Source organism: Pediculus humanus, genomic scaffold, assembly GCF_000006295.1.
Source record: "Pediculus humanus corporis 1103172108315 genomic scaffold, whole genome shotgun sequence".
Classification (NCBI taxonomy): domain Eukaryota; kingdom Metazoa; phylum Arthropoda; class Insecta; order Psocodea; family Pediculidae; genus Pediculus; species Pediculus humanus.
Window position 1 is genome coordinate 1,072,673 of NW_002987884.1, and position 18,218 is coordinate 1,090,890.

The 18,218-nt window shown below is 29.8% G+C and overlaps 3 protein-coding genes across 3 annotated transcripts; 1 reads left to right on the forward strand and 2 right to left on the reverse strand.

Annotated features, from left to right (window-relative positions):
- Positions 1-682: 682 nt before the first annotated feature.
- Positions 683-9,395, forward strand: Phum_PHUM596900 (RNA-binding protein squid, putative; the record flags this gene model as incomplete). Its single annotated transcript, XM_002432636.1, has 7 exons — positions 683-780; positions 5,210-5,250; positions 5,676-5,950; positions 6,184-6,315; positions 6,542-6,698; positions 6,827-6,961; positions 9,346-9,395. 7 exons carry the CDS (start codon positions 683-685, stop codon positions 9,393-9,395), a joined length of 888 nt encoding a protein of 295 aa, XP_002432681.1.
- A 1,864-nt stretch (positions 9,396-11,259) lies between these two features.
- On the reverse strand, positions 11,260-12,626 carry Phum_PHUM596910 (Integrin beta-1-binding protein, putative; the record flags this gene model as incomplete). The annotated part of the gene is made up of 6 exons (XM_002432637.1): positions 11,260-11,376; positions 11,454-11,642; positions 11,719-11,939; positions 12,027-12,261; positions 12,342-12,448; positions 12,545-12,626. The coding sequence occupies 6 exons, from the start codon at positions 12,624-12,626 to the stop codon at positions 11,260-11,262; spliced, it is 951 nt and encodes a 316-aa protein (XP_002432682.1).
- A 999-nt stretch (positions 12,627-13,625) lies between these two features.
- Positions 13,626-17,779, reverse strand: Phum_PHUM596920 (cGMP-dependent protein kinase, isozyme, putative; the record flags this gene model as incomplete). Its single annotated transcript, XM_002432638.1, has 13 exons — positions 13,626-13,788; positions 13,860-14,045; positions 14,159-14,322; positions 14,395-14,626; positions 14,704-14,920; positions 15,000-15,112; positions 15,182-15,423; positions 15,514-15,683; positions 15,756-15,893; positions 16,020-16,162; positions 16,230-16,432; positions 16,534-16,755; positions 16,835-17,779. 13 exons carry the CDS (start codon positions 17,777-17,779, stop codon positions 13,626-13,628), a joined length of 3,138 nt encoding a protein of 1,045 aa, XP_002432683.1.
- Positions 17,780-18,218: the final 439 nt, after the last annotated feature.

Sequence of the window (18,218 nt, forward strand, 5' to 3'; positions counted from 1 at the left end):
TACAACCACTTTGGATTTCCCTATCGAAAATTACGAAATTTTTTTTTACCTTTGCGCATGTCTAGAATTAATTTTTTTTTTTTTTTTATTTTTCATACGGGTTACTTTTGGAATTTCGTTGTTTTTTAAAAAATGTTTAACGTTCGTTTTCGTATAATCACGGTTAAAATTTAATACTAATTAATTATTATTTAATTGTCTTTTATTAAAAAAAATTAATTACTCAAAATTAACGCCACTCGTTACAAATGTTTAACGTTTTCTTACCATTTTTTTATATATATGTGCGGTAATATTTGTAACAAATTTTAAATTTTATTTCGATGTAGTTTTTTCTTTTTTTTTGTTCCTTATTAAAAACTTCACGCACTAATTAAACGTTGATATTTTGAAATATTAAAATATTAAAAAATAAAATAAAGTTTTTAAAGAAAGTGGCAATAAGATACAAAAAATAGATTAAAAATTACTTACACGTAAGCTAAACATAAGTTACGTTTAAAACAAAGAAAAAATACAAGTGGAAATAACGCCAATGGAATTTCCTTTGATACGATTTTCCTTTTTAAACGTTTACTGAACTCGCATCGCCCTCTTAGCTTTTTGTCTTCAGCCTTGTGTGGCTTGGTTCGTAGAGTAGTTTTTTATTTTAGTGCTCTAATTAAGTCATAAAGTTATTAAAATGGCTGAAAGTGGAGATACAGAAATGAAGGAACCTGATCCACAACAAAATGGATCAACAGAAAATGGAACAACAGAATCAACAAACAATGACGACAGGTAAATCAAGTTAATTTTTTTTTTTTTTCTTTCTTTTTTGAATTTGTGGGAAAATCTCGAGTAACATATATATCAATAATGTGAATTATTTATTTATCTTGATATAAATTCAATTTCTAAAATGGTACAGAGTTTTAATTATTATTATTATTATTATTAAAACGTATGAGTTAATGAAAATGTATTTGTTAATTCAATTTTTTTATTTTAATACCGTATTAGTTCGTATTATCCAACCGGCGTCATTTTAATACGTTAACTCACACGATCAAACTTAATTTTATCCGTTTTTTTTCCATCATTAAAAATATCCATCTCGTTATATTTTTTTGATTATTAAACTCTCTTAAATGTCTAATTTCATTTTACGTAAAATAATATTTAAAAAAAGACGTTATTTAATTTTTTTCCTCATTGGGAAAAAAAACATGTCAAGTATTGATTGAATTAATATAAATCAAACATGGCGTCGAGCATGTTCTCGAATGATTATTCACAACCGTAAAATTTATTTTTAAATGATAAATTTTTAATGAATTTACGCAATATTTATTTAATTTATAATTAATTTTTTATATATAAATATTTACATTTTCCTTTTCAATCAATCGATTTTCTTTTTTCTAATTAATAACACGATGAAATTTCAAAAGTGGATTTTAATTAAACAAAAAAAAAAAAGAGAGTGAGAGGAGAAAAAATTACAATCCATTTTATTTTGCGTATTTATAACCTTGAATTAAATCCATATTTGTTTATTTAGAAAAAGAAAAAAAAAAAGAAAAGAAAAACTCATACATAAAAAAATTTAGAAATTGAATTTATCATCATTATATTATAAATTATCAAAAAATTTATTTTTATTTACAATTGATTATCAAATGATTTGTCTTTTGTAAATTTATATTTATTTATTTATTTAAAAAGAAAAGAAAATTTATAATAAATATTTTTTTTCTTTTTTTTTATTATGAATTTTTAATTAATAATTGTATTAAATAATTGATTATTTATTGATTTTGAAATAAATTATTACAGAGTTTTTATTTATTTTACATGCGATAACGAATATTCACCCAAGTTGTTTAAAAAATAATTTGTTTATCGAACAAACGACACAACATTTATTGATTAATTATTTTGATTTCATTTTTTTTTTTTTTAATGTTCATTAATTAATTAATAATAAAATTGATTTTATTTGTCAGAAAATTGAATTTGAAATTTTTTCAGAGGTCACAAAATTACTATTCTATTAAAATGATATATTTTTTTTCTCTCTTCATATTGTCTTTGGTATATTTTTTTCGAACAAAACATAATAACAATTGAGAATTTAGTTAAATTTGTTGGAAAAACTTTTTGTGAAAGTTTTTTTTAAAAAAAAAAAAAAAAAAAAAAAATTTCTCCTAGTATTCTCTGTAGCACTGGCACATTGATTTGTACATGAAAAATTAACTTTGGACCTCAATTTTTTATCAAGGTATAGTTTTCTTTTTTATGAAAATGTTTTTGATTTTTTTTTTTTTTTAATTGAATGAAACTTTTATTTATTTATTTATTTTTATTTTTTATTTTTGTAGTATTATTAATAAAATAGTGTATGTTTCTTTTTTAAAAAACAAAAAAAAAAAAAAAACAGTTAAAATGTTTAAAGTTCAACAGAGGTAAATGAAGTTTCTATCGAGATGATAAAATAATTTTTATTTTTTATTTAGAAAATAATAATAATAATTGAATAAATAAAATATAGGTTTGTCATATGAAATGATGATTAAACACTTATCGAGAAGGAAAAAAAATATATATATATATATATTTACATGCAAATTTTTTATTAAAAGAAATTACACACATATATATATTTATATCTATATATAAATAAAAAGTTTTCATCTTAATTTTAACATGATTCCTTTCTTTAGGTGATATGAGGAGATGGAACAACATGGATATGGAGATGCCTGACTTCGAAGGAAGACCCATGGTGGGTTTTGCACATGACATCTCTTATTAAAAAAAATAAAAAATAAAAAATTAAATTCAAAGAACCAAAGAATTAAATGAACAAAATCAATTCATAAATTTAAACAAAAAATAATAATAATTAATTCTAAATTCTCTCTCTTAAATAATTTTACAAATAATTTTTTAAATTGATTTTTATTCGAAAGGTTTAATTTTTAAATTGAATTCATGTTGAAATTAATAGTAACTTGTTTTGGTCATTCTGACCGAAATCCATTGTTGAACTTCTTACAAGATGATGTTGATCATGATGATGATGATGATGATGACGATTGAATTCTCTCTCATTCTCAAATCGATAAAATATAAGAAAACAAAAAATTTTTTTTTTTTTTAGAAAATTTTTTCAGATGAAATTTAATTCATGTAATATATAATAAGACAAAAGGAAAGAAAGATAGAAAGAAAATAAGAAAGAAAGAAAAAAATTTTTTTTTTTGTTGTTTAATAATGTTTTACAGATTCAGTTTGGATATTAATTGTTTGGAGATGAATTGTTTGTTCTAAGTTTGTTTTCATCTCAGAGGCTGCTGCTTTCAACTTGGGGAAATTTCAAGATTTCAATTTCAATTTTCCGATACAAAAAAAAAAAAAAAAATTTATTTCTCTCTCTCTCTCTCTCAATTTTTTTTTTTTTTTTTTTTTTTTTTTTTTTTTTTTTTTTTTTTTTTTTTATTGTAGCAGCTTTTCTGAGTTTTCAAGATTCTCAATTTCAATATATATAAAATCGAGTAAAATATTAATAATGATAATAACGATAACGAAAACAACTTTATTATTATTATTTTGTTTTTGGTTGTTATTGCCTCGTTTTAAAATTTACCATATTAAACTTTTGATGACTTTAATATTTGTTTTTACATTATGAGTTTTTCATAAAATTCCAAAAAAAAAAAAAAAATTGAAAGTTTTGTTGTTGTTCGATGAAAGAAATAATAATAATATTATTATTTAAATTTTTTATTATTTATTTTTCAACAAAAAAAAAAAAAGAAAACTGTTTTTGTTGCATTATTAAAGGAAAAAAAAAAAGAAAAAGAAAAAGAAAGAAAACAAACAAAACAATTTTTTAAATATTTTTTTTCTTTTTTTTTTTTTTAATTCTCGAAACTTTTAGCCTAAAGAAACTTTTTTTTTTTTTTTCTTTTTCTTTTCCTTTTGGGTTTGTTTTTGTTTTTTTAAAAAAAAAATTTTTTTTTCTCGAAAAATCAACAAGAAAAAAAAAAAAAGGAGCAGAATTATTTAAGAAAATAAAATAGTAATTAAATTTTGCAGATTCCATAATTGAATTAATTTGACAAAATAAAAATTTTCATTAAATTAGTGATGACGTCATGTTGTTGTTGTTGTTTTATTTGGGGGGAAGGGGGAATAGTTGAGTTTGATGGGGGGGGGGGAAAAAGTAGTATTATTATCACTATTATTATTTGTACTATTTCTTGTTTTTTTTTTTTTTTAATTACAATCAAATTTTTTCTACGTATTATTATTATTATTCACACGCATTACAAGGTTTTGAATTTCTATTTATAGGGAAAAATTAAAGTATGTGAAAAGCTCATATTTATATTTCAGAAAATTACAAAAAGAAAAGAAAAACGCGGCTGTTGGAAAAGTATAAGAATATTTGATTACATTTAATTTGTCGAGAATAGAAAAACAAAAATGAACGTTAATGGAGAATTTTCAAGAGTCGCTCGAGTTTTTCTCTTCTTTTTCTTTTTGTTTCTTTAATTATAATATAAAAGGAAAATGAAAATAAAATTTTAAAAAAATTAATTTATTATTCATTCGAAAAAATGTCGTGTAAATGTCGAGGTTTTTTGTTTTTGTTTTGTTTCTCTCTCTCTCTCTCTTTCTTCGATCGTCTGAAGAAAAATAAAATAATAATAATAGTAATAGAAAACTTGATAGCTTATTTGTTTTTTTTTCTCTCTCACTTTCTAACACAACATGAAAGCTTTCTTTCCTAAAGATTAATGGAATCTGCAAAAAAAAAAAAAAAAAAAAATTGTTTTTATATACGTATGTGTACACGTGCATGTGAACGTGTAAATAGAAATTTTTTGGGGGGGGGTAGGAAAAAAGTAGTGTCAGTGGAATAAGATTAGGACAATAAACAATAAGGAAAAATAATTTTTTTTTTTGTTTTATTCTGCTCCTTATTGAGTTTTGAAAATTGAAAAATAATAATAATAATGATAATGATATCAATTAAGAAAAGAAAAGAAAAAAGAAATCGAAATAAATAATAATAACAAGAATCGAGAATGAATCAATTAGTAAAGATGAAAATTTAACATTATTATTATTACCATTACCATTAAAATTTTATTTAAAACGATTTTTCATTTTATTTTATTTTATTTTTTCTTTTTTTTTTTTTTTTAAATTTTTCTAGAAAATTATTTGTTGGACGTTTGAGCTGGGAAACAACGGATAGTAAGTATTTTGTTAATATTTCTTATTTATTCTCTCTCTTTCTCTCTGTTTTCTTGTTCGCCATCTTTTTTTTTTTTTTTTATTCGAGAGTGCCTCATATCGTTTTGTGCCTTCGTTTCAATTCATTTCGAGTTTTGGTTCAAAAAAAAAAATTCCAAATTTCGATAATCGAAGGCGAGAATAAAAATTAGAAAAACCTTTCACTGGGTGAGATGTATCAAGGTACCGATCTTATACACCTCAATTAGTGGAAGGACAAAATTCTAGAAAAAGAAAAAAAGAAAAGTTTTCGTTTACTATAAAGAGGCACGAAATTTTCTCATCTTTTCTTTTCCTGATTTTTCTATTGTTGTTAATATTATTATTATTGTCATAACGGCCGTGTCTAATGATGTTGTCCGTTCTTTTCTTGTTCTCATTCGCAGAGGAACTACGAGAACATTTCAGTCAATTTGGTGAAATCGAAAGCGTGAGCGTCAAAACGGATCCCGCGTCGGGACGATCCCGTGGATTTGCATTCATAGTTTTCAAAGACGTGGAATCAATAGAAAAAGTCATGGCGGCCGGCGACCACATAATTAATTGTAAAAAAATTGATCCGAAAAAAGCCAAAGCGAGGCATGGTAAAATATTTGTTGGAGGTCTAGACGTTGAAACCTCGGAAGAAGACATAAGGAATTTTTTCGGACAATTTGGAACGGTGAGCGAACCCCCTCCCCTCCCCTCTTCCTCCTCAACCTTTTCTAGTCTTTTCTATTCGATTCGAATGATGATATTTTTTTAACAACATGCCAGTTTTGCTTCTGAGTAGTCGTGATTTTTTTTTTAAAATCATTTCTGAGAGTCGATCGATTGCGTAAATGTAATCGAAAAGAAGGAAAAAGACAAAAAGTTTTTCTTTTTGTACTCAAGAGTCTCTTTCTGACGTTGCAGATCCTCGAAGTTGAACTTCCTTTCGACAAGCAGAAGAATCAACAGAAAAATTTTTGTTTTATCACGTTTGAATCGGAGCAAGTGACAAACGATTTGTTGAAACAACCGAAACAAACGATTAACGGAAAAGAAGTGAGTTTTATTTATTATTATTATTATTATTATTATTATTATTATTATTAATAATGTTATACTTGTTATTTTTATGATGAAAAAAAATTTTTTACACCAGTTCTGCTACTGAACACCCACACGGTGATGAAAATTCCACTCTGAAAGGATCAATAAAACGCCAAATTTCGTAAAAGTTTTTCCATTTTTTAAAGTGCAATGAAATGTGTGTTTCTGTCGTTTATAGGTCGATGTGAAAAAAGCAAATCCAAAAGCTGGTGAAGGTCGAGGAGGGCCCGGCGGTAGAGGAGGCAGAGGGCGAGGCGGAGGTCCCGGAAGGAGAGGACAAGGTGGTTGGAATAATCAAGGAGGATACGCCGGAAATTACGGGGGAGGATACGGGGGTTACGGAGGCAAGGATTATTACATATAAATTGATTTATCTTTCTTTTTTTCCCTCCCCTATTTCTATCTCTTTCTCTTTATCTGTCGCGAATATGTTACTCAAATTGACATTTTTCAAATTTCACAGGTGGCTACGGCTACGATGGATACTACAACGGAGGAGGTTACGGTGGTGGCTACGGAGGATACGATTACTCCGGTTACGGTCAAGGTTATAATCAAGGTTATGGCGGAGGTGGCGGCGGCGGCGGCGGTGGATACGGTGAGTTTCCTAATCTTTTATTATTATTATTATTATCGTATCGAGGAAATGTAAAAAATGCAAAAAGAGCGAGAAAGACGTAGAAGAATAGATGCCGTTTTGTTTTTCTTTTTTTTTTTCTTTTTTATCTTTTCTGGTGGTAATTTTAAGACTTGAAAAATAAAAATTTTTTTAGACGGGTACGGTTACGGCGGTGGATACGATGGATATGGAGGAGGAGGTGGCGGCGGCGGCGGCGGCGGTGGCCGCGGAGGAAGAGGCAAAGGTGGGTTGTTGTTGCATTTATCACCTCGGACAGACATTAAAAAAAAAAAAAAAAACAAAACAAAAGTAACTTTACCAGAACGAGCTATTTCAAAAGACCTAAATAGAACGTGTGTCGTTCTCGTGTTTTCGTGGTGTCCAAAACGGAGTCGGTGACCCAAACGAACAATTGAAAAAGGTTTTGAAATGGCTTGTTCTGAGGTAACCGTGACTGACGAAGGTTCGCGTGCCCTGACGACCCCGTAACGCCCAACAATACGATCCGAAGTTAAAATGATAATATTAACAACAACAATATCGATAACAATAAAAACAACAACAACAACAACCAACAATTACAATGACGATAAGAATAATTGATAAGCGTAGGGGATGAAAAAGAAAACGATCGATTGATTGATTGATTGATGACGTTTTTTTTTTTTTTTGTCTTACTTTTTATTTTATTATTTATTTTTTTTTTTCTCTCTCTCTCTCTCTTTCGCGCGCTCTCTTTCTTTCAATTGAGAATAATGAGCCAGATTTTCAGTATTTTTTTTACTGTTGTAGTTAGTGGTGCTTATACAGAATGGAGCAGAGCCGATTGACACATACAATCATGATGCGGCTGACTGACCCGAAAAATGTTTGGCAACATGCAAACTAAAAGTAAGGACAACGCAATAATAATAATAATAATTTTTATTTCGTGTTTCATTGGGTCGGTGGTTCGGTGATCTGTTTTTTTTTTTTTTCTCTTTCTCTCTTTCTCTTCCTTTCTCATTACTGTGCATCATCATCATCTTGCTTCGGTTTTTTTCCCAGTATGTATGATGACGATTTTAATCATTTCCGTTTCTTGCTCATCTTTTTCTTCCTTTTTCTCTCTCTCTTTCTAACAGAACGTATGTGTTTCGTGTATGTGTGTGTACACTTCTTCTTCATTCCTTCTTTTCTTTATTTATTTTCTCATTCATTTAACGTTTTTCTTTTTTCGCCCAAGGTAGGTAAGAATGAAAGTGATGGGGGAAAAGAGAAAAAAAAAAAATGTATATTTTGTATTATTTTTTTGGGTGGTGGGAACCATGTTGTTGTTATTATTATTATTATTATTATATTTTATTTAATGAATTTTTTTTTTTTTTAAGGGTCGCTTTTTTATTTTTCTTTTGTTTTTTCTCTCCCCCCCCCCCTCTCTCTCTCTCTCTCTCCCTCTCTCCCCCCTCCCTCACTCTCTGTCTCACTCTCTGTCTCTCTCATTCTTTTTAAAGTTTTGGCCGAATCATGAGTCGTCGTGGAAATTCATCGAAATGTGTCAGTCGGCGTAGCTCCGTTTCCGGTCACATTTTTATTATTATTATTATTACTATTGATGTTTTTTTTTTTTCCTCTGAAGGCGTGTGCCGTTGTATTGTTTTCCTTACTTTTTTCCTTCTTACTACTTCCCTTCCTTGTTTCGTTCGATGAAGATAATGAGTGTCTGTGTTCTTGTTGTTGTTGTTTGTGTTGTTTTGTCGTATTCTCGAAATGTTTTGCCCGCCTTTGATCTAATAAAATCTTTGTGGATCGTTATGTTTCTTGTTTGTGTTTATCGTTGTTCCTGTTGTTACTTCCCTTCCCGCCGTTTTTACCCGTCGGATAATTTTGTCATTGTCTTTGTTTTGTTAGGTTTGTAAAACGTCACGGTTGAAAAGTTGTTTGTTTGTTTATTTTTCTCGGCGGTAGTTTCTCCTCCGTTTGTGTTGTTGTCTTCGTCGTCGTCGTCGTCGTCAGTTTGATATACCATAGGTAGAAAGTGGCAAATTGTATTTTTTATTCGATCCATTTTTCTTTTTGCTGCAAGTTGAAGGTGGTTGTGTCGAGTCGACATATGTTGACTGACTCATCAATTATGTTTTTCGTTTGTCGTGTGGATTCAAGAAGTGAAATCTTGTGTTTGTTGTTGGATGTCGACGCAGATTTTTTTTTTTTTTTTTTTTTTTTGCAGATACACGGGAACTTTTTTTTTCGCATTCTCTCTTTCTCTCTCTTGTTCTTTTTCACTTTCCATCTTTTTCTCCTCTTAAAAAAACAATTTTTTCATGTTTTTTTTTTTTTTATTTCTTTTCTCGCAGGTGGCTTCGGAGGGGGCAAACAAAGAGGCGGAGGCGGTGGTGGAGGAGGTAGAAATCAACGACCTGCGCCTTATTAATAAAGAAATTACAAAACAAAATCAAAAACTTGTCAGTTAAAAAAAAAAAAAAAAAGGAAAGAAAGAAAGAAAGAAAGAAAAGCAAAAAATGTATTAAACCAGTATCATCATTGTCATTTGTAATAAGTTATCGTTAGTGTGTGTGAAAATGGAGCAAGGAATTTATTCCCCATCAGGTTTTGAGAGGTTTACGAGAGAAAAACATTTATAAACATCGTTGGTGAATGAATTTTTTTTTTTTTTCATCATCAGTTCAGATGGACAAGGAGGAGGAGAAGAAGAAGAAGAAGAAGAGAAAGCAAAACAATAATGTGCGTGCGTGCGAGTGCGTGTGCGTGTGCATGAATGATGATGGATTGTAATTTCGAGTCAATCAATTGACTGATGATTTCGTGTCGAAGTTTTAAAACGCGTAATAAAAAAAGGGGGTCCGTGATTATTATTATTATTATTATTACAATGTTTACACTCGTCGCGGTGTAGGCGTTTCGTTTTTTTTTTTATGACGAACGTGACGTACACGTGCGTCACGTTTCGCTTCGCCACGCGTTCGGCATCGAACACGATAACATCGTACTCAATGATTGACTCGAAACCTTTTAGCGTATATAAATGTAGTCAAAGGCCGAAGAGGAGAAGAAAGGAGAGGAGAGGAGGAGGAAAAGAAAGGCACACGTCTCTCTCTCTCTCTCTCTCTCTCTCTCTTTTGTATTCTTGTCGTTTTCCGCTCTCCTCTCCTTTCTTTTTCTCTCTGTCTCTTTCTCTCAGTGCTCTCGTTTTCCAGTAATTTTTTTTTAAATATGGAGTAATTATGTGCGAGGTCAGTTGTGAGGACCGAGTAATAAAAAAAAAAGTTATGCGAACGGATTCTCTCCCCTCCCCCCTCATCCCTTAGAACAATTTTTTTTTTTTTTTGATTCTCTCTTAGTCAGCTTTGAGTTTAGTACGTAACAGCCGCATGACCGACTCGATTATTATTATTATTATTATTATTATTATTATTATTATTATTATTATTTAACTTTTGGAGTTTACATTCCGAAGTGATGAATTTTTTTTTTTTTTTGTTTTTTTATATATATATATATTTATATATAATAGTGAAAAGTAAGTGTAAAAACTTTTTTTTTTTTTTTTTTTGTTTTATTACGTCGTTTCTTTTCCGGAATCGGATAGAAAACTGTTTATTTTTATTACCAGTACTACTACCCCCCACTACCACAACTACTACTACTATTACCACCACCCCTATTATTCCCTACTCTTTATTTTCCCTAATTTAAATATTAAAAAAAAAAAAAAAATGAATTTAATTTATTATTGAATTTTTTTTTTTTTTTTTAATTTTAATCACTAGAATGAATTAGTGAATTATTATTATTATTGTCATCTTTATTATTATTATTATTATTATCAGTTTATAATAAATAAAACAATACGAGTAAGATTTTTCTTAAAAAAGATGATTTTTTTGTTTTTTTTTCGCAGTCACTCTCTCTGTCTCTCTAGTTTCTTAATTAATTGTTACTTGGGAAGATGAAGATTTCCAATAAAGTTGGACGGGAGGGATGGAGGGAGGGGAAGGATTGGTGGGGGGAAATAATATTAATAAATATTTATACGTAAGCTTTTTTTTTTTTATTTATTTTATTCACTTTGATAAAAAGAAAAAGAGCAAAAGTGGTACAGACGTGTGCGTCGATATAAACGATGATGATTTAAAAAATTTTAATTAAAGATGGAGGAAATTTTTATTTATTATTATTATATATATATAAAACAGAGAGATAGAAGAAGACATGATGATTGAAGAGAGATTAATTTATTAAGGGGAAAAAAAAAAAAAAAAAAAAGAAAAAACATTTTATGATTGAATCCTGGGCAATTCTAATTTAGGCCAATTAGCAGGTTCAGCTTTTTTCAATTTGATTTCTACTTTTGTTTGTAACATTTTAATTTCGCTTTTTTCAACGTCGACAATCTGAAAAATAAAATCCAACATTATTATACATTTGGGGGGGAGGGGGGAAATTAAAATTAATTTTTTTCTTTACTTACTCCAAACAATTCTAAATCTTTATTAAAAGCAGAATTGTTTTCTGGGAAAAAAATATTCATTTTAATCCTTATGGGATTCAATTCGATTATTGATTTATCTGGATGATATTTTTTCGCATAAACCGACATCACAATATGACTTCCTGTCTGATGCCAATCATATCGACAATCCGTCCTTTCATTTTCATCCTGTAAATTAATTTTAACATCAGATATTAATGAATGAAAAATGTTTATTTATCATCAATCATGATGATCATCTTACATTTTCTTTCACCCAAACATGATTTCCTTTTTCACAACCCAATTGTTCCAAAAAAGTTGCAAAATCTGTTGTTTTTTTCTTGCAACACGACCACGATTTTAAACCTTCATGAAAAACTGGAACTCCTGGATGATACACACATTCTTCTTCATTTGATTCTGTTCCTTTGTATGCAGATTTACATCCTCTGTTTTTACACGCAGTTCCAATCATTACTTCACCTGTATGATCATCATTCGAATCATCGCTTTAGCAAATGTATTTTTTTTAATAAACACAAATGATTGATTGATTGATTGATGAATTACCTGAATTATCAGATTCATTATTTTGACTAACTAAATTTTCAATTTGAGTTTTAAGAGCTGGCGATACATCTGGAGTCATTTTCAAAAGGGGAGTATCAAAAGGTGGCCTTTCAAGAGTTGACATTTTCACTCTTGGTGCAATGTATTCAATGACTTCACCATTTTTAGTTTTGTCAACATTTGGTTTTTCAGGTTGTGGAGGTTTTACATTTGAATGACAAGATTTTGTGCAACCCTAAAATATTAAATAAATACGTCAAAAGGATTTTCAAACTCAATTCATCATTTAAGTATTAGAGGTAATTTAATTAATACTTTTATGTTTAAAAACTCAGTAAAATCTGTTGATCTTTTATTACAGCACGACCAAGATTTGTAAGCATCGTGAAAAACTGGATTTCCCGGGTGAAATGTACAAGCATCTAGAAAATTCCATAGGTAAAACATTTCAATTAAATAAAGACACGATGATAATAATTATAAAAAATTAATGCTTTTTTTTCTTTTTTTTAAATTACCTTCGTTGTTTTTGAGCGGATCGAATCTATTACCGCAACCTCTGTTATAACACAATAATAATTCAGTATTTTCCGACGGCATTTTATTAAAAGAAAAAGAAAAAAATATAAATAATCAACTAACAACTTATATGTTGAGACTTTAAGTTCAGCACAGATGAATAATGCGAAAAAATTGACCAATCAAAAGGGCAACGTGACGAATCAATGGTAAGTCAAAAAAAAAAAAATTTCCTTTGTCATGAAAACGTTACTCGTTAAAGTCAATCGAATGTTAATTCGCCGGATTTTATTCTTTTAAAATTAATTTAATTTTATTCTTGTGTTCCGCGTCATTTTGAAGGTACGGTAAAAGTGTTTTTCTTATGTGTTATTAATGCTTTAAGTATTGGTGGAGAAAGAAAATGTATTTATATAATGATTGATCAAATAAAATGGCTTGCTGTCAGTAACTTGTATGTGAAATTTGATTGTGAAATAGTGAGATTAAATGTAACAAAAGGGTTATTTTACATCATGGTGGGCCTTTTTGCAAGTACCCTGAGATATATATATATGGTAAGTGATAACAATACATTCTCTACTTTACATTTTCTATCCTTGAGGTAACTTTGTAGTAAAACAAAATTCAGAATTTTTTTAAACGTTTTTTAATATTCCCTTAAACGTTTACTACGGATAAAATTAAATTTGTGGTCGATATATGACATATTATTGATTTTCTTTTTGTTTTCTTTTCATTATTCAATAGTAATAAAAAAGCAGGAACGATCAAATTTCATAAAATTTTTCTTTTTTTTTTTTCCCCCACATCAAAAAGTTATCATGTATAACTTTTCAAATATTATATTTGCTTTTCATAAAAATATATTTCTATTGTTTTATTTTTATAAATTATTTCATCTAAAAGAAAATAGTAAGGGAAAATACTTATATTTATAAAAATTTTTTGTTTTGGTGTATAAATTTTTGAAGATCATCATGTCTTGAAGACTTTATTCGAGTTTGGCAATGTTAGGGAATGTTTCGAATGTGAATGAATCAAGTTCTCATTCGTAAAAATCGAGATTACAAACAATTGTTAAAATTTTGCATCCCAACATGAGAACTCATCAGGTGGCACAACAGTTTCTTTTGAATAACTATCAAAATTGGAAGTATCTGTCGGACTTCTGACTATTGGAGCAACAGGAGGAATCAATGCTCTTTGTTTTAGACCAGACCAATCGAAACCTTGAAACCATCTGCAAAATTTAAAACATTACAATCATTGATTGATTTATTCATTCATTCTTCATTTGTTTTGTTTTATTACTTGTGTTTTTTTATGTCTTGAATTCCTCCTCTTTGATATCCCAATCTTTCACTCGGTGAATCTCTGCATAATCTTTTTATAAGACTTTGTGCTCCCTTTGTTATGTGTTTGGGAAAATCAATGACGTCAATTCCTTTTAATATAATGTTGTAGGTTCTCATTGGATCAGGAGCGGCAAACGGTGGTCTAAAATTCATTTCGTTTACTTTCTAAAATAAAACATCTACGAAAACAAGTTTTTTTGGGTTTTTTTTTTTTTTTCGTTTACCGAAAATCAAAATACGTTATCGAATACAAACATTCCGGTTAAAAGTTCGTGCATGAGTATTCCCAACGACCAATAATCAACAGCTCTGTCGTGACCTTTGTTTAAAATAATTTCTGGTGCTAAATATTCCGGGGTGCCACAAAACGTCCATGTTTTCGAACTGAATCCGATTCTTTTTGAAAAACCAAAATCGACCTGGAACAAAATATTATAAGTTAATATTCTTTTTCTTTTATTTAATAATAATAATAATAATAACAACCTCACCAGTTTTGTATAACCTATGCTGTCAAGAAGTAAATTTTCAGGTTTTAAATCTCTGTAAACGATTCCTCTTGTGTGAAGGTATTCGAAGGCTTCAATGACGCAAGCAGTTATGAATTTTGTCGTGTAATCATCGAAACAACCTTTTTCTCTGAGTATCGTCCAAACTTCTCCTCCTAATAGTGCTTCTTGTAGCATGTACACGTATTTGGAATCTTTAAACGTTCTGTACAAACTGGTATACCATACACTTAATGATAATAATTTTTTAGGGGTTTTGGCAGATTCTTTGGACACAAAAAGGCAACATACCGACAGATGAAAGGGCTGTTGCATGCCATCATGATATTTTTCTCGCTGTAAACGTGTTCCTGTTGTCTTGTTTCGACAATGTGTTGTTTTTTCAAACATTTTAGAGCAAACGCCATGGATTTATTTTTTGAATATTGTACGAGTTCGACGCGTCCGAATCCTCCGACCCCTAATGTGGTTATTATATCCAAATCCTGTAGTCTAATGTATTCGAATTCTGAAATTACAGTTATTCGTAGTTCGATCAATTTTTTTTATTTTTAAAAAAAAAACCGTTAAAAATTAAAAAAACGTACCTTGTTTGTCGGTTAGACTGGAACAACTGGAAAATTTAGCAAAATTTCTACTTTCGTCTCCGTAATCTTTCTCTTGAAGTTCGGATAAATCTCCTATGAGTTGTATGAAAGATCTAAGAAAAAAAATTTGTTTGTTTGTTTGTTTGTTTTGAAACAAAAAAAAAATTTTTTACAAATCTCACTCTCGATCCAGCGTTAAAACTTCAACGCCTGGACTTAATGCTATCACGTTGGCAGTCCTGCAATCTTCTTTCAATAATGCTTGTTCTCCAAAATAATCTCCCTTGTTTAAAATTCTTATCTCTTCCTCTTCATCTTTTCCAGGTTTTTCTTGTGTCACTTTAACGCTTCCGCTGCTTATTATAAAAAACGTATCTCCAGTCGCTCCCTGACGAATTATGTGTTCTCCCGAGGGGTAAAAATCCTGAAAATAAATTTTTTTTTTTGGGTTTTTCACTGTCTGTCGTTTTCATTAAATAATTTGATGCTATCTTTTGCAGAGTGAACGTCTCACCACTTCCAAAACGTCGGCTATCTTAGCCAAAACTTCATTGTTCAATGATTGTAAAAGGGGAACCGAACGTAAAAAATTTAAATTTTCCTGGAGTCTTTGAAGTCCGGTTTTCATCATTATTTTTTGAAATACTTGCCTGTCGAGAACCCAAACTTTAGCATCGCTCACAACTGGAAAAAAAAAAAAAACGATGTACGAGAATCGTATCGGACACAACGCAAACAATATCAATATAAAAAAACCTTTGATGGAAGCCGTTCTCCTGCAATTATACAAAATGGCCAATTCTCCGAACGCTTTTCCAGGACCCATTCTTCCAAGGACGTTTTGATCTTTAATAACTTCAAGTTCTCCTTCGGCGGACACGTAAAGATGGGAACCTAGTTGAACGAATCAAAAATTCTTTATGTAAGTCATTTTATCATTATTATTATTATTACTCGATCGAAATTTCTAGAAAAGGGTGAATGAGGGGAGGATGAGGGGATGGGGATAGAGAACGTTACCCGCTTCTCCTTCTCGCACGACATAATCTCCTTTTGAAAATTTTTTCGGATAAACGGATTCGACGATTTCTCTTACTTGAACTGTATCTAAATTTTTAAGAAAATTATTTTCCAAAATGGCGTCTTTAATTAATTGTTTCGACCTATAACAAAAAAAAAAATTAATAAATAGAGACGCCATTTTTTTTTATTTGGTGTGCGGAGTCGTACCTGAAATCTTTTTCAAATCGTTGAATTTCAATTTGATGGTGATTTTGACCGTGATCGGATGACTCTCCGGAAACTCCTTGTTTTTTATTTGGATTTGGAATGTTAATAACCTGTTGAAATTGTCCAGGCATTCCATGAGATTCTTGAAGACTCGATAATAAATCTCCTTCTCTTTTGAAAACTCTCGCATCTTGCAAAACGCTCTGTCACGAAAACATAACAATAGAAAAAAAAAAAAAAAAGTTTTTGAACTTTGAAATCGTCGAGAATGGCGTGGAAAACTTGAAACAAAATGGCGCCGTACCTTGAGCTTGTGAATTTCTCTGTGAAGTTTAACATTTTCCCGATCTTTTTTTTTCAATTCTTTTCTTAGGTAAAAAATTTCCGTTTGTAAAAAATCAATTTTTTCTTCTTGTTCGTTTGTTTCGTTTGACAAACTGGCGACAATCGTACGAAGACGTTCCGTTTCGTTTTGATCGTAGTTTTGTAAATTAATTTTTAAATTTTCGTCGCGTTTTTGCAAAACCTTTTGTCGCGAAAAAAAAAAAAAAAAAAATTATTTATTATTTTGGTTTTGCTTGAGTAAAAAAAATTTTTTTTTTTACCTTTTTCTCGTCTTCCGGTTCGGATTCGTAATTTTTATTTGTTTTTTTGTTAATTTTTTCCGAACGTTTTCTCTGTCTTTCGTCTTGGTTTGCAGACGTTTTAAAACTTCTTTTGGGGTGATTCCTGTCGTATTTACGCGACGGTTCCACGTCATCGTTGTTTTGAACCATTTTCACGGACTTGGTAAAACTATTTTTACTTGTTTTGTCACAACTCGTGCTTCTTTCGTCACGTTCGCTTCGATTTTTCGATCGAGATATCGAAACGTTCTCGCGATGTACGATTGTTTTTTGTTGTTGTTGTTGTTGTTCGTTGATTTTTTCCACGAATCCTACACGATCCGTCCAAGAATTACGTCTTTTGATTATCATATTTTGCGTTGTTGCGAAACGAGATTCGGTCTGTTCATTCGATTTTTCCATTTTCAAAAATTTCGTGTCGAATTTGACTTTGTTTTTTGTCTTTTTCCCACATTTCCGACTCAATATACCCGCGTTTGTTTTTGTTTCCGATGAGTGGGATAACGTTTTCTCAGGTTCTCGTTCGAACGATAAATTTTTCAAAACGTTTTCGTTTTCCTCGTCGTCTTTATTCCATTTTTTACGTCTCATAACATAATCTTCCGGTTTTTTACTTCTCAACGTCGCACATCGTCCCGGAAACGTTTTCTGATAGAGCGGACTTTTCCGATTGGTGAACGTTTGAAGGAGCGGCCATTTTCCGTGTTGGGAACATTTGACGAATAAACTACCGCACGAATGTTTAGCGTAAGATATCGGAGACCAAGAATACGTTGTCGATAAATCCGAACTGCTAGCAGACGATTCGTTCATGTTTGTTGAGTTTTTTCGAAAATCTGTAGAAGAAGACAACAACTCTTTTCTTAAAATTCTTTTCGAATTTTTCTCATCATTTTCCTCTTTATCCGATTTCTGGTTTTCCATGGCGTTAAAATATATTTTATGTTTCACCGTGGCAGGAGAAAATAATTTTTAACCGTTTAGTAATATTTATTAAAAATTTTTTTAAAAAAAAAAACTTCTACGAAATATTAACCGTTGAATTTAATATTAAAAATTTATTACACGTCTGGGCGTATAATTACGTCACGATTAATTGGCAGGTGGCGGCGATGATGTTGTTGACAATGTTGATGATAATGATAATAATAATAATAATGATGATGATGATGATGCGAAACAGTGAAAAAAATTCGGGTGGGTCAAGTGCGGTCAATAAAATTTAAAATGCCAAAAAAAAAAAAAGAAAAAAAAATTTTTTGTCGCATAATTTTCGTTTTGCATACGTCACAAACGCGATACGCGGGTAAATCGTCGTTCGTCAATTATTATTATTATTATTATTATTATTATCGAAGGAAAA